We start from the raw sequence: 16,767 nt of genomic DNA on the forward strand, positions 1-16,767 counted from the left end.
ATCGTTTAAATAATTCAATATGTTGAGAACAAACGTTATTAGAGCATTCCCTATAAAAAAGAAACGTACGGAATACATGACAACTTTTTTTTTTTTAAGAAAAAAAATAAATTTTTTTTTGTGGACTATTTAAATTAATTGAGTTGTAAATATTTTTCTCTTGTAACAATTGATGAATAGGCGCAATAAGTTCATTATATCGGGCGTTCACTGTTAATAAAGATTAAAAGATAATATTATTTAAATTGTGATTACATGAGAAAAAATCTAATCTCATATCTGAAAAATAATATTTAAAGCGGCAGTGTTCTTCTTCCTTCTACAAAAGGTATGTAAATAATGTGTGAGTAAAATTGGTCGTCGAATCACTTGAGATTTTGATAGGAGTTCTAACTTGCCCAATATTCTCCTATACGTAGACTATAAACTAATTAAAATTTATTTATTATTTATTATTAGGCTGCTATTGCTGTGGAAATACTGGGAAAACGCATGGAGATAGTTGTCACTGTATCGTGAGGTTTGGTGAAGGCGCCATAAGAAATAAAGAAGCTTGCGGAACTCATTGCAATTGTGGTAAGTAATAATTCTCAAATTTCTCACATTTTATAAGTCATTGTTATTATCATCAAAATCTCAAAATGTTTCAATGACCTGAATTATGGCACATTTACGTTTTTTAAAAAAAACTATTATAACGTGTTACGGTAGCGTAATTTTACTTTGACCTACTATTATCATCGTTGGAATGCAAAGTAATGTGAAACAGTGAGCTACTTTAGAATTTTAAAATACTTTTTTTAAGGTCTTTCTTATGTACATACAATGAATTGTGTTTATAACGTTAATGAATGAAATTATTGGAACTTGTACACGCAATGTCAAAAAATATAGTAGAAGCGAATTTAAATAATACATAATAGTTTGTTAAAGTTCAGTCGTTTGGAATACTAAATTAATTAATACTTATTGTTCAATACTAACTTGGTTATTAAAATCTTGAGACACTTTTACTTACGCCAAAATAAATATTGTCTGATTCAGTGATTATACTTTTTTTATATAACAACAGATAGAAAAAATTTTATGAATAAAAACACATGATTAATATAAAATTTTCCCCACCGAATTTTTAAAAAATCTTATAGGATTTATGAAATTTATAAATTATTATATTTTCTATAAATAAAAGGAACATGACATTAAAAAATAATAAAAAAGATTGGATAAACTATTTTAGATTCTTTAAATAAGTTAATAATATCTTTAATTTTTTCACATTTAATTATTACGGTTTTCAAATTAGTGGATACGAATAAAATAAAAAATGAAATTTTATAATCTCGTGCCTCGTGGGAATAAGAAAATTCTCTAAAAATCTAATTTTGGGATTAAAAACTCGTTTACTTTATTTAAAGTATATTCACGTTACATAATATTTAATTGATTGGCTACTAAAAATCAATTTAAATAATTTTAATGTCTGAAATTTTTTCATTAATTCCGTATTGATTATTTTGTTCAAAAAGATTTTACTCGATATATTCAAAAAATTTCTTTATTTATCGATACTGATTATGGGCAAAGGATTATCTTTCAAATAATAATAAAAAAAATAAGAAAATAATATGTAATTGATAATTAATTACAAGTTCTTAACTTTTCCTCATTTAACATATCATTCGAGGATTTTAAATTATTGTATTGTAGACAATGCAATTATTTATTAATACTTTATCAATTACAAAAAATTATGAAGGAAATTAAAAAAATTATTGGCGTAACAATACGTTATACGATAAATGCTATTCGAGATTTTATCAAGCTCTGCTAAGTGGGCAAGAAATTTCTCATTCTAGCCTTCATTCCACTTTATTTATGCGCAAAAACGACTCAACGAGATAAATGTATATTCTTTGTTACACACGAATTACACGAGATTTTAACCATATTTATTTTAGTCCATAATTTGGTATATAATGTTATGTTGCACACTTTCACAGAGTGCAATGGCAATTATAGTATAAGGTCAAACATTTACGCATTTGGATTATTACTTTTCTTTTCGCTAACGTTAAAATTTATAAAAAATGGATGACAATAAACTTTTACCAAAATTATCTCAAAATTTACTTGAAATTTTAAATGATGAAGAATATTATGTGATATTATTATTGAAGTTGGTAATGACCCTTACGTAAAAGTCTTCCGTGCTCACAGTTATTTTATATTATCGTTCCCCTTACTTACGAAGAATTCTATCAACGAATAAAAAGAAAAGTGATGGAACTTTGTCTCGTATTAAATTATCAAACATTTTACCAGAAATTTTTCAAATAATTTTAAGGTATTATAATTTTTTTAAAGACGGTTAAATAAATTTTATTTTAATAATATTTAATTTAAGAAGATTTCTTTAGTATTTGCAAATATATATACGGTGGAAAACTTTCTTTGAGTGAATATGATACTTTAGACCTAATTAAAGTTTTAGTTGCTGCTAGCGTACTTAATCTTCAAGAATTAATCATATATCTACAATTCTATTTGATCGAAAGTAAAACAAATTGGATGGAACAAAATTTTAATTTGATATATCAAACAATCTTTGAGAATGATTCCTTCTTGGAACTTCAAAATTATTGTACCGATTTAATTTCTAAAGGAGTCAGATAAGATATTTAATTCTTTAAATTTTTCTTCAATCCCAGAAAAACTTTTAGTTACAACTATTCAAAGTGATAATCGCCAAATGAGTGAAATTCAAATTTGGGAATATGTTCTTAAATGGGATGGGGTCTTGCTCAAAATTCCGACCTTCCCTCTGACCCTATAAACTTTCAAAAGATGATTTCAAAAGTTTAAAGAATACCTTACAAGGATGTATTCCATTTATTAATTTTACAATTTAACTTCTAAAGAATTTTTAGAAAATGTATTATAACCTTAATAATTCTTTATATAAATCTTTGGGAAATATTTTTCATAAGAGCTTTTTTAAGTCTTTCAGATCCTAATAACAAACCAGTTGATAAATCGGAATATGGTACAATTAAGGAAAATAAGAGAACTATTGATTCAAAAATTATAACTTATCAACATATTGAATTGATCGATAGATTAGAAATCACGGATAAGTTGGCTTCTTCGTATAAATTTAAATTATTATTTCGCGCATCTCGTGACGGACATTCACAAAATAAATTTCATCAAATTTGCGATAATAAACCTGCACAGTAACATTTGTTAAAGTGAAAGACAGTAACGAAATTCTTGGAAGATATAACCCAAATCAGATGGTTGGTTAGGCACTACTATATATTTTCGTTAGCAATGATAAATCGATAATTATATTTTAAGTCGTATAACGAATGGGAATTATGCTCCTTATTTCGGTCCATCATTTGGTGAAAATGATCTTATTATATGGACTTGCAATAATAGAAAAAAGTTAACATTTTGTGGCAGTAAAAAAAAATATTATGAAAAACCGATAAGAATTACTAAAGACAACTTTGATATAGAAGAATGTGAAGTGTTTCAAATTGTATAGGAAAATTAATAGCGATGAGTTTTTTTGAACTCATTTTAATTAAAATATAATTATTAATAAAGTTCAAAAATTATATTCTATTGATATATTTGTTATATTCTTATCAAATTGATTTATATATATATATTTATTTATTCATTAGAATAACAATACAGAAATCATTATTTGAAAGTGCAGTAAACCCTTTTTTTTCAACCAAAGTGCTCAAGTTATCAAATATTGTTTTGGAACTTGGTTCAATAGCATTTTTGGCTTAATTTATAGCAAAGGATAACAACACTTTTTGGGGAAAGTAGGGTCATTTGCCATTTACTATTTGTTGTTATCCCCTGTTTATCTACTGGAATTATTTTGGAAAATGCTTGAATTATATTATTGAAAAACTTTGACTGATTTGTTTGAAGAAATTTTGAACTCCCTTCTTCATTCAATTGAAGTAACCCTGTAATTGACTCTGAATGTTTTCCTGACTTAAATGGTTCTAAATATAATAAAGAAATATAAATTTTTCTATTTGACCAGTAAAAAATTAAAAAATTAAAAATTAAAAGAAATATGTATATTTACTTGTTGAAAACATCCAAGTTTTCTAATTAGTTCCTAATAAAGGTTCATTTCTCTCTTGAAAAGATAAGAAGAATTTGGCTGATTAAATGTACTACTGAAAATTGGAATATGCACAGTGTAGTTATTGCTTCCAATAGTACATAGTTTGGAATCTCCTGAGATTGTTTGTCACAATAGATTTGATTTGTATACGTCACCATTTAGTTGAAAAATTGAAATATTTGCAGTTGATAATCTCACTTGAATGGCATATTTAATTGTAATGAAATTGATTGAAGAATCAATAACTTCATTAACAACTGGCTTTGTTGATTCAATTACAGGATTATCATATTCAGCTCCTATAAATCAAAAAATTTTTTTATAAAAAAAAATAAAATTAAAAAGTAAAAAATAAATTAAAAACTTACCTTGATTATTTAATCTTAGTAAAGGTTTCAATAAAAATTCTAATTTATTACCAGTTTCCTTCACTCCCAATAAAGTACTATTTTTTCTGAATAAATTAATATTAACAAACTCTGGGCCAAAAGATCCCCCTGATTTATAATTTCCATTATTATCTAAAATATAAAAGTTCATTGCCATTGTATTTGTATAATATTTTCTCACAAGAAATCCTCCATAAATTAAACTGTACAAATCAAAATTGCCTGTATTACTTATTTCTTTAGGGACCATACCAAATTGTACAAAGGATCCAGTTGTTAAAAGTTCTAACTGATAATAATTCACTTCAGTTCTTGATTGATTCTTATTTGTAATTGTATTGTTTAATGATACAATACATATATATCCTGCATTATTGTTGTAAAAACATGATTTAAATGCTATACTATTTAATTTTGTAGTAGTTTGGTAGATAAGAGAAGGTGTTGTAGATGAATATGTTTCCTCTCTTAAAAATGAAACATAAATTTTCCAGTATTGAATATTTGGATCATTTGTTGCTGATGATCCCATTTCATCATATCTTAGAATATATGCATATCCAATCCCTCCATCAACTAAACTAAAATTAAAACTATTTACAGAAGTATATGATAATAGGTTTGGTACACTAAACTCGCCACTTCCAAGTTCCACCACTTTTCCTGTTGTAATATCTCTAAAATAAAGATGAAAAAGTTATTCAACTGAACAATGAAATATTTAAAAAGTATTTACTTGTAAAATACTTACGGGGTACTAAGCCAATGCCATGCTGCTATTCCTCTTTTATCATGTTCTTCAATACAAATAAAACCTTTTTCTGATGTTCCACTATCTTTAATATAGTCATTAACATTTCCTAAGTAGATTTCACTAAAAAAATAAAATAAATTATTATTGACCTTTATAAATAAGGATACAACAACATCTAAACTTACTTTATAATCTCACTATTATAATTAATTATCAAGCCATACTTTCCCTTAACACCATTGTTTGTTTTAACATAAATTATCATTATGTAATTATAACCTAAAGGTATATAAGTTATATTAATGGGGCAAACTGCTTCTGGAGGAAAAGTGTAATTAAGATCAATATATGTGATTCGTCCTGTTCTTTCTATTAATTGTAGATAAAAATAAGGTAACATGCATGATGGATCTTCTTCATTTTCAAAGGCTATCCAAATCATCAAAGTACCTTCTGAAAGTGCATAAGTACTATATCGTTTTAGACCTTCTATAGGTTCTTCATAAATGTATGATATATCTTGAGGTAATGTAGTTAGTATCTTGGGTTGGTATATTTTGAAATAATACATTTTGAGATAATATATCTCAAGATGATAAGCAACAACCTTTTTATATATTTTAATGTTTCACTAAACTATAATATTCTACAATTTTCTATAAGATTCTAAAACTATGACTTATTATGATTCATATGATGTAATCCTTCCATCTAGTTCCATCTAATTACACCCATCTTTGAGAAACAACTATTTCCCATTCACACAATGAATTCTCATTTCATTGATACAATGGTTTCATTGACACAATGATAAATTATTTATAACTAAGTAATAATAACTAGACTAAATATAACTAATCTAAATATAAATAACTATAAATAACTAAACTATAAATAAATAATTATAAATAAATATTGTGTAACTAAAGCATTATGTTCTTACATTATTTCAGTTAAATATTCTTCCATCAGTTAAATATTTATCCTTCAGCTAATTGTTTATCCATATTCCATTCGGTCCTTTATTCATCTGATCGTAATTATCCTAATTCCAAAGGTTACAGCGTAGAACTGCGGCAATCTGCAATTTTTGCAGATTACCACATTTTTTTTTACAATTTTTAGTAAAAATCTGTGTAATACTGCAAAATGCAGATTCCAAATTTTTTAATGACATAACATTGTGAAACTTTATATTTTTTTATTTTTATAAAAGAACATTTCTAATGTTCTTTATTCTTCTTTTTTGTAGGTTTTGGTACTCTAAAGATTCCCAAAACTTTAAAATGGTAAGTTTTGCAACATTTGCGAAACTAAATTTTTTTTTATTTTTTTTTCAAAGTAAGCCAAAATTTAAGAACGTTTTACTAATGTTCTTCTTTTTTTATAGAAAATGGCTTCCCAGATGAAATGGAAACAAGGTAATAACCCGAAAGATAAAAAAAAATTTTTTTTTTTATTTTTTGTTAAAACATTTACTAACATTCTTTTTTTGATTTGTTTTATAGAGAATAGCTTCCTGAGTGAAATGGACACAAGGTAAACTGAAGGATGTGTTTTTTTTGATTTTTTGTTAAGAACGTTTTGCTAACATTTTTTTTTTTTGATTTTTTTTTTTTATTTAGAAAAGGCTCCCTGGACCATTCAAAGATGAAATAGACACGAGGTATGCTGGGAGTGCAGAATTTTAGTTTTTATTTTGATTTTTTTTGTTAAGAATGTTTTACTAACATTCTCTAATTTTTTTTAGAAATGGATCTCTGGACTATTCAAGGTAAAATGGATGCAAAGTAAGCAAAAAAAAAATTTTTTTTTTTGGTTTTTTTGTTAAGAACAGTTTGCTAATATTCTTTTATTTTATTTTGTAGATTTTAATACTGAAGCTTCAAAATGGTAAGTTTCGCAACTATTTTGTTGCGAAACTTTGATATTTTTTTATTTTTTTTTTAAAGAACATTTTTAACATTCTTTTTATTCTTTTTTGTAGGATCCGGTACTTCAAGATTTCCAAAATGAATAGGTAGTAAGTTTTGCAATGTCTTGTTGTGAAACTTTATTATTTTTTTATTTTTATAAAAGAACGTTTTTAACGTTCTTATTTTTTTATAGGTTTCCAGGCTTTTTTAGATGAACTGGACTTAAAATATATGTAAGGAATGGAAGAATGGAGGGTAGAAGATTTTTTTAGGATTTTGATGGTATTTACCTTCGAAATTATATTTTATTTTATTTTTTTGTTAACGAAATATTTACTAATATTTCATTTGTCTTTTCTTTTGTAATTTTAGGTTTTTTCAGTCAACTTCTGGATGGAATAATTTTGAAGATAACAAGGTAAACTTCAACATTCTTTTACTTTTTTTATTATTTTTGACAAAACATTGCTAACATTTCATTTTTCTTTTTTTTGTAGGTTGATGGCTTCCTGTAGAACTCTTCATCTTGTCCTCTGTTTTCATGGAAAAAACTATTACTTTGGAGGTTAAGTCTTCCAAACCCTTCTGAAAAGAATTTCAAAGGTAAACTTCAAAATTCTTTTACATCAGTTTTTTTTATTTCTTTTATTTGAACTAGAGTCATACCCTAGGGCCGGTGACCGGCCCCTTCTAAGAGTATGATATATACCATAAATTTTAACACTTATTTGCAGAAACAAAAGTATTGATAAGATATAATTTGAAATAAATAAATAATTTATTTTATTTTTTTTTCATCTAAAATATTTTAATTTGTTTTTTACGTTTTAATTTAATAATCTTGTAATTGGCCTTAAAAGAAGAATTTATAAAAAACAATTTTTTTTAAAAATTTTTTTTCATTTCTACTTTCTAACAAAATAAAATAATTCAATAAAATTTATTTCACATGATTAAAACTTAATATTGTAGGATATTTCAAATCAAATTTGGACGATTCTATGTCCACATATTATGTTTTTAATAAATCAATTCATGTAATATATAATTTTTTTTATAAATCAATTCATGTAATATATATTTTAATAAGAAAATTCATATAATTTTTCTTTAATAATTAAATTCATATAATGTTTTTAATAATTAAGTTTGTAAATTATAATTTTTTACTAATAAATATTTTTTTAATAAATAAATTTAATAAATTCGGATATATAATTTTTCTTAATAAATCAATTCATGTAATATATATTTTAATAATTAAATTTGTATAATGTTTTTTAATAATTACTAAATTTGTATAATGCTTTTTTTAATAAATAAACTCGTATAATGCTTTTTAATGAATAAATTAAATAAATTTGGGTATATATTTTTTTTTAATAAATTCGGGTATATATATTAAAATTCAGATATATATATATTTTTGGATATATATATTTTTTATATAATTTGGATATATGTATATTTTAATAAAATTCAGACATTTTTTTTTTATATTTGATCAGGTTCATTTAAGAATGTTATTCGCTTTATATATTTAATTTCCTTCAATTCCTATTATAATTAATCCCAAAAATTTGCCTCCTGAACAATGTATACTGTACGAATAATAAATATTTCCTTGATGTTAATATGTAGTTAGCTCCCAGATTTTTGGCCAGCCAAATTGACAATTCATAATTCCTTGATGTCAATATATGGTTAGCTCTTGATTTTTGATCAACCAATTCGGATCATGCTGCAGATCATGATTAATTTTTTTTTTTATATAAACGACCATTGTTCGTAATATTGAACTCAATATCAACTCAATATCAATATCAATATCAATTCAATATCAATTCAATACAATATCAATATCAATATCAATATCAATATCAATAATATAAAAACGTACCCTATACTTAGCGCATAAGAGCTAACCAAATTAGTAAAATTTTCCTTCCTTTCCAGGATAGCACGATTAGCATAACAACCAATTACAAGGACTATCACTATTAAAATGAAGATCACCTGATATCGTTAACTATATTGTGTGATCTGTATATAGTGTCAATAAAACATTTACTAACATTTTGATTTTTTTTTTGTTTTATTTTAGCGAACGTTTATTGACATTCATTTTTATTTTTATAGATCCAAGATGCCATTGGACTTCTATTTCAAAGGTATACCCCTTCAAATTGTATCTTTACTTTAATAAATGTTACTAAACATTCTCTTTTTATTTAGGTAAAGGAGCTGAAACTGAGTTCTGGACTTTCATATTAAAGGTAAAACCTTTGAAAAAAAATTAATTTTTTTTTAAAATTAATTTATATTGACGAATGTTAACTAATATTTTGTCTTATTTTTTTTAGATAAAGGAAGCCAAAACTGAGTTTTGAGCTCTATATCAAAGGTAAAACCTTTGAAAAAAAATATTTTTTTTTACTTTATTGACAAATGTTAAACTAATGTTCATATTTCCTTTTTTTTAAATAAGGCCATTCCAATTTAATCTTTAGTTTAACATCCTCCCCCCTTCTATTTTTGAAAAATTCAAGGGTGATTTAAACATATATGTTTGATATGTTTAAATATGCTTAAAACACCCCTAAAATTTAATAGTACCGAGAATTTCTGATTTTACCAAAAATTTCCAAAATTTTTAATATGTTTAATTTTCATGTTTGTTTAAATTATTCCTTCCCCCCCTCAAAATTTTTGGCCAGAAAGGACATTAAACTAATTATTAATTTGGAACGGTCTAAAGGAAGCTGAAGTCCATATCAAAGGTAAATTTAACCTTTAAATTTTTTTTCTTTTATTTAAATGAACATTCACTAACATTTGTATTTTTTTTTTTAGGTAAAGGAAGCCAAAAATAAATTATGGACTTAAAACCTTCAAAATTTTTTTTTAAATATTTATTTAACAAATTCTAACATTTTATTTGTATTTTGTAGGATACGGTATTCCTAAACACCTTCTGGATGATAGAATTTCAAATGTAAGTTTCAAAATTCTATTTTGTTTTTTTTTTATTTAGCAAAACATTAACTAATGTTTCATCTTTTTTTTAGGAGAAGAAAGCCAAAAATGATTTCTGGGCTTCTATATTGAAGGTAAAACCTTCGAAAATTTTTCTTTTATTTTTATTTAATATAATGAACATTCATTTACTTTTTTTTTTAGGTAAAAGAAGCCAGAAACAAGTTCTGGACAAGCATTTTATACACTTATTACATTATATAATATTCACCCTGCAATTTGTTTCTTTCCTAATTTTCTCAGAGTCCTACTCTTGTGCATAACCATTACTCTATTAAATGATAATAACGTTAAAATTAATATATAAAAAATAAATAAATAATAAATTAACACCTTTCAACTCTTAAGAATTTCGGCCTTAAATTTTTTTTAAGATTATTCTATTGTGTATTCAGTATTATATTCTAATTCCGTGGCCATACATTCTCATTCAATTCTTGGAGTGTCCATTATCATCTGCAATTTGAACTTAGTCACAATCCAGTATAAGTTTCAAGAGATGATTTTTTTGATCTCCTGTAAACCAATTGTATGTCTGAAAATTGAAGTACTAAATATTAGCAATTCAAGCTTCTTTTAAAAAAAAATTGACAACTTTAATAAAAAACTTACTTTCAATTATTTCCTAGAAAACATAAATCATTCAAGGTTCTTTAGTAACAACTTGATATTCATAGTGGACGCGGTTACAGGTCTTCAAATTGTACAACCCCAACCCGACCCTAAATACGAGTTGGATCAATAACCCGGGTTTGACCTGACCCTTTAGGAACACTAATTATATAAAGACTTCATTAAAAGATAGTGGGAATTTTGTTAGCAAAGTGAATAATTGAATGGTAAAAAGTAGGCAAATACTTTTTTTATATATCCTTTAAAAATTCTTTTTTTTTTAAAAAAAAAAAGTAATCTGAATTTTTTTCTCATGAAAAAAGAAGTGGTTTCACAATGATCACAAAGAAATGATAACCACAAGAGAAATCCATCACACTATTTTCACCAATTTTTTTTTAAAATCAACCCAATGAAACATTTCCAGATGACAAATTATTTCTTACATAATTATTTTCAATACAAATTTACATTCACGAAATAAGAAATTTTTTTCATGTTATTATTTATTCAAATTATATAATATCATACGAAAAAAAAGATGTTATTAAAAAAAAAATAGAAAAAAGGGAAATAATTCTTAAAACGGGTCAAACTCATATAACTTACAAGTAAAAAGCAGGTTGGTTACTGTATGCTTAGCATTTTTTTACATATCATTAAATCAAGGTGGAAATGATAAGATAAAAAATTTCGATTCTTGATACAAAAAAAAATTTTTTTTTTATTTATGATCCTAGGTGGGGTGATATAGTGACATAATCTAAAATGCAAATCAAAATGGAGTAGAAATCCTAATCTATATTTAAACAGATTGGGTGTTAATACAATATTTTTAAAAAGTACAAATAGGAAAAAGTTATTATGTGTTTTTTACTCTACGATAATATACTTCGGAACATTAAAAAATTCTGAGTAAATTAGCTCGAAAACCATTTAGGGATAATTAATTTGCAAAAATGATTCCTGAAATGTATTAGTAGTTTTTACTGGTTCAGAAAATTAAGAATTTTTTTTTATCGTTAATAGTTAAAGAATTTACTTGTTTAAGTTCCGATTAAAGACAGTGATGATAAAAAAAATTAGAAAAAATCAAAATTTATTTTTTTATTTTTTATTTCTTTTTTTTGATTTTTTTTTAGACAATTTTTTTTTTTTGGAAACAAAAAATTTCCTTTTTAAATTTTATCATAGCACGGGAGTTACTGTATGCTGTTTTAATTTGTTTTATAAAAGTAATTTTATTCTTTAATATTGTAAAACCATAATTTTTATATATTGAATCAAATTGCACAAAAATAACGTATTTTAAGAAAGAATTTTAAGAAACAAGAACTCTGTTAAAAACTTATTCATAGCTCATAAAAGGCATAGAAGTTGTAACCTATAAAAAAAAATTCTGGAAAAGACCCCGATAAATGATCATTTTCCTAGTTTTTATTCCAGACACGTGATCATTTTTCTGGAAATGTTTTAAATTATAAAGATCGTGTTAAAACATTTAAGAAAATGCTTTTGTTATACAAAGTTGACTAAAAACCTTAAAAGAGTGTGTGATTCTGCATTTACTGTATTATTAACGAATAGTCTATTTATAAACTACAATTTTTGCATGGTTACACACAAATATTTTAGGTATATTAAAATTTTATTATTTTGAGGTTTCTTGATCTAATATTTGAAAACATCAAGAACCAAAAAAATTTTGGTAACATGACATGGCGAATTTTATTGGTCATTAGTTTGTGCAACATTTATCAGAAATGAACAATCACATTTCATATATTTTACATTTTATAGTCCTAACTCCCGAACTCTTGTTAACATGTAAATGTTTAATTTTATACTTTGTTTAAAATTTAAAATAATATATAGAATATAAATATACATTCAAACTTATCATATTCAATTATACTTCATTGACAAAGTTCTTTATCTAAATTATAAGCTTTTAATATCTTTCTCCTATTAAAAAGAAAAACATTAATATAAATTAACGTGATAACATCGTATTACAATAATACAAATATAATTTGTCATAAAGTTTACTTACTATTTTTTTTACTTTTTTGTGTTTCAATCTCTAATTCTTCAATATTTCGCTTTCTTGAAGAATTTACGGTTTCAGTTGAAATCAAATTATTTAATGGTCCACTTCCACTAGGTCCATTAAAATTTTGATGCCGAGAATTAGAGATTTGAACGGAGGAATTTATATTTTGAGTGGTTGAACTAAAGAATGCATAATGAAAAAATATTAATTTTCTATTATATTGTTAAATTTTATTAATTGTAACAGTTACCTTTGAATTTTATTTATATCAAGTTCATATTCTTTTGTAATATACTCTAAAAATTAGAAGTATTTAAGTTAATATAAAATTAATGGAATAAAATAAATCATCATTATCTGACTGCAAGTTTTTAATTAATATATCAATAATTTATTTTATCTTTAATATAATATACCTTGCATAATACTAACTGAGTTAGTTGAAGAAAAATTTATAGAAGATTTAGAAATCAATGAACTTAATGCTCTACTTGTATAAATTGCTCTTTGATGAGGTTTTTCACTAAATTCGGGTCCAAGTTTCTTTAATTGTATTAATTCTAATTTTTTTTTTTCAGCTTCTTCAAGTGATCGTTCAAATTCAATTGTATTTTCAAAACTCCATTTTTGATTTCTAATTGCTTCCTCAAATTCAACTTTAAATCTGATAAACAATTTTATTTTATCAATAGTTGGTCTTTTTGAAGGATTAGAATCCCAACATTTTTTCATTAAATTAGCAAACCATTCAGGGGTATCATTTGTAATTTCAGGACGTTTTCCATCAATAATTTCATAAATTAGACTAACATTATGTTCGACATTAGCAAAAGGTTTACAACCTGTTGTAAGTTCCCACATTATCATACCAAAACTATACATATCAGATTTTTGAGAAAATGCAGCACCTTTAAATATTTCTGGTGCAATATAAGGTATTACTCCGTATATTTCATTATTTGGTGAGGTACTATTTGCAGGTTGTGATAATCCAAAGTCTCCAGGTAGCCAAGATTGATCTGATAACAATATATTCCCGCTATGAAAATCCCGATGTATAAAATTATTCAAATGGATATTATGAAGTCTAAAATATAAACATTTTAGTAATTAATAAATATAAATACAGATAATAAGTTAGTGCATTTAAAAATATAAATACCCGGATATTATTTCCTCTAAAATATATGATTTTTTTTTCCACGTAATATTTACAAAATTATTTTGCAAATAATTATGTAAATTTCCGCCATTTGCATATTCCATTATCAATATATATTCTTTTGTTGCAAGATCTTGTTTAATACCATGAAAATTAATTATTTCAGATTTATTACATTGAGAAAGTGATTTTATCAAAAGTATAAATATATTAATAAATATCGAATAAAGCACATTAAAATATATTAACATTAAATGTCATTACCTCATTGAGAAAATATTTACCAATTTTCTGTGAATTAAATAATTTTTTTAAAGCAACGTCAGTATTCCTTATACCATCCGACCAAGTTGCTTTATAAATAATACTAAATCCTCCTTCTCCTATTTTTCTTAAATCTTTAAATTGAGTATATGGAATCCATTCTATTAAATATTTTACCATATTACTATACACTCCCCTACAATAAATTACCGGATTTGACAAAATTTACATAGCAATTTTCACGTTGCATATAAGTTTACGAATTTTTAATAAAATTCAGCCAGAATTTTTTTATTTGAAAGTTTATCGTAGATAGTTTTTATGTATCAAAATAAATAAATATGATTAATTATAAATATAAAAAAGTTTTCTCATTGCAAAATAATATAAAAAATTATGAAATTCTCACTTTTTTTCAGCAATGGGTCAACTTTTTAAAATTTTAGAAAATTTTCTTTATTTTTTAATACATGAAAGCTACAATTGATTGGCTTTCAAATAAAAAAAATTTGACTGAATTTTATTGAGAATTCATAAAGTTTCATATAGCCCGAAAATCAACAATTTTACTAGTAAATCTTATAAAAATTTGTAATTACATAGTATAATTAACAATAACTGACAAATTTTAGTCTATATGAAACTTAACGAATTCTCTACAAAATTCAGTCAAAATTTTTTTATTTGAAAGCCAATCAATTGTAGCTTTCATGTATTAAAAAATAAAGAAAATTTTCTAAAATTTTAAAAAGTTGACCCATTGCTGAAAAAAAGTGAGAATTTCATAATTTTTTATATTATTTTGCAATGAGAAAACTTTTTTATATTTATAATTAATCATATTTATTTATTTTGATACATAAAAACTATCTATGATCAGCTTTCAAATAAAAAAATTCTGGCTGAATTTTATTAAAAATTCGTAAACTTATATGCAACGTGAAAATTGCTATGCTAATTTTGTCAAATCCGGTAATTTATTGTAGGGCAGTGTATAAATTTCTAATAAACTTTAATGAATCTGAATCTGTATTATTTTTTGTAAAAGTAAGAATAAAATCATCTACGATACAGTTTTCACTACTAATATTTGTAATATAAATATTAATAAATGATATTCTTTCACAATTTTTACATTGAGATTGACTTGTAATCCCAAAAATAATATTTGTGATTAAACAAAATCTACATCCAGTATAAATTATAAAGCAATTTGAACACCATTTCTGGCACCATTTTTGGTAATAAGGTACTGACTGACTCTTGGTGAATATATTTTAGTTCTTTAAACAGACTACACACTTATCAAAGTTATCCCACCATGATAAATATAAAATTTGAATGGACTTTTTAGTTAAAATTGATTCTACCCATTCAGAATAAATTTTATAATGATGTTTTTGACCACATTCAGTTAATTGAAATTCCTTATATTCAGATTTTTCTGCTGAATAATCTCTTACCCCACGTAATGAGGAGAAATTATTTGATGATGAAGTATTTGGGATTAAATGTGTAAAGTATAAAATCTCAGAGAAATGTTCACAATGTTTGTTGCACAAAAATTATCCCTATTACTTGTACTTACATACTTATTCAAACATACATCGTTGTCCATATGTTTAATATACCGAAATAAACAATTTTTACAATATTTTTGTTCAAATTTAAGTGTCTTGGAATATTCAATTCCACAATAACTACATTTTTTTTCATTATTTTTAAAAGGAATAAACAAAACAGGTACAGGACTAGAATCTAATCTTGGACTATAAAAATTAAATAAATTAATTTTTGTGTTCATAATGCTGTATTTAAAGAAAGTAACTCATAAAAATTGAATATAAAAATAATACAAGAGTATTTATATTTCCGAAATACAATTCTTTAAATAAGAAAATTCTGATTAGAAAATTTGTTATAGAACATTACGGTAATTAGCGAACGTTTATGGAAAAAAAATAATTATGCATGTTGACAATCCTCCATTGTGTAATGAATTTCCAAATTCATTTCCGTAGCTGAATTCTTTGCCAATCGGAGTTTTATTTGGTAAAATTATTCCTTCGTAAACATCCGGGACAAGTAAACATTTAACATAACGGGAGCTTCTGATTAATAATTAATAAAAATCGCAAATTAAAATATATTATGTGGTTAAGTAATCACCATCAAATCATTATCCAATACGTGTATCATTGGGGTAAGTGGTCAACTATGTAAATCAAATGGTATCATATATAAATTTACTATTGAAGATTTTTCACATGTTAATTCCATTATATTTTCATAATACGATTTTATAAATACAATAATACTGCAACTATAAGTAATAATAGTCACTATTTTATTTATTGCCTATGATACAATTAAAAAGGATTGACGCAATAACTTCCCCTGCCATGGGTAATCCCTATAA

At 24.4% G+C, this 16,767-nt stretch overlaps 4 protein-coding genes across 4 annotated transcripts; 2 read left to right on the top strand and 2 right to left on the bottom strand.

Moving 5' to 3' along the window:
• Positions 1-2,090: 2,090 nt before the first annotated feature.
• Positions 2,091-2,676, top strand: OCT59_001313 (uncharacterized protein; the record flags this gene model as incomplete). Its single annotated transcript, XM_066139473.1, has 3 exons — positions 2,091-2,179; positions 2,255-2,347; positions 2,421-2,676. 3 exons carry the CDS (start codon positions 2,091-2,093, stop codon positions 2,674-2,676), a joined length of 438 nt encoding a protein of 145 aa, XP_065988873.1.
• Positions 2,677-3,789: 1,113 nt separating this feature from the next.
• Positions 3,790-5,876, bottom strand: OCT59_001314 (uncharacterized protein; the record flags this gene model as incomplete). The annotated part of the gene is made up of 6 exons (XM_066139474.1): positions 3,790-4,034; positions 4,121-4,142; positions 4,361-4,461; positions 4,531-5,228; positions 5,303-5,425; positions 5,491-5,876. 6 exons carry the CDS (start codon positions 5,874-5,876, stop codon positions 3,790-3,792), a joined length of 1,575 nt encoding a protein of 524 aa, XP_065988874.1.
• An 822-nt stretch (positions 5,877-6,698) lies between these two features.
• On the top strand, positions 6,699-7,791 carry OCT59_001315 (uncharacterized protein; the record flags this gene model as incomplete). The annotated part of the gene is made up of 3 exons (XM_066139475.1): positions 6,699-6,726; positions 6,814-6,844; positions 7,719-7,791. The coding sequence occupies 3 exons, from the start codon at positions 6,699-6,701 to the stop codon at positions 7,789-7,791; spliced, it is 132 nt and encodes a 43-aa protein (XP_065988875.1).
• Positions 7,792-12,820: 5,029 nt separating this feature from the next.
• Positions 12,821-14,528, bottom strand: OCT59_001316 (uncharacterized protein; the record flags this gene model as incomplete). The annotated part of the gene is made up of 6 exons (XM_066139477.1): positions 12,821-12,834; positions 12,923-13,101; positions 13,173-13,218; positions 13,339-13,586; positions 14,085-14,217; positions 14,369-14,528. The coding sequence occupies 6 exons, from the start codon at positions 14,526-14,528 to the stop codon at positions 12,821-12,823; spliced, it is 780 nt and encodes a 259-aa protein (XP_065988876.1).
• Positions 14,529-16,767: the final 2,239 nt, after the last annotated feature.

This window comes from Rhizophagus irregularis, chromosome 1, assembly GCF_026210795.1.
Source record: "Rhizophagus irregularis chromosome 1, complete sequence".
Taxonomy (NCBI): domain Eukaryota; kingdom Fungi; phylum Glomeromycota; class Glomeromycetes; order Glomerales; family Glomeraceae; genus Rhizophagus; species Rhizophagus irregularis.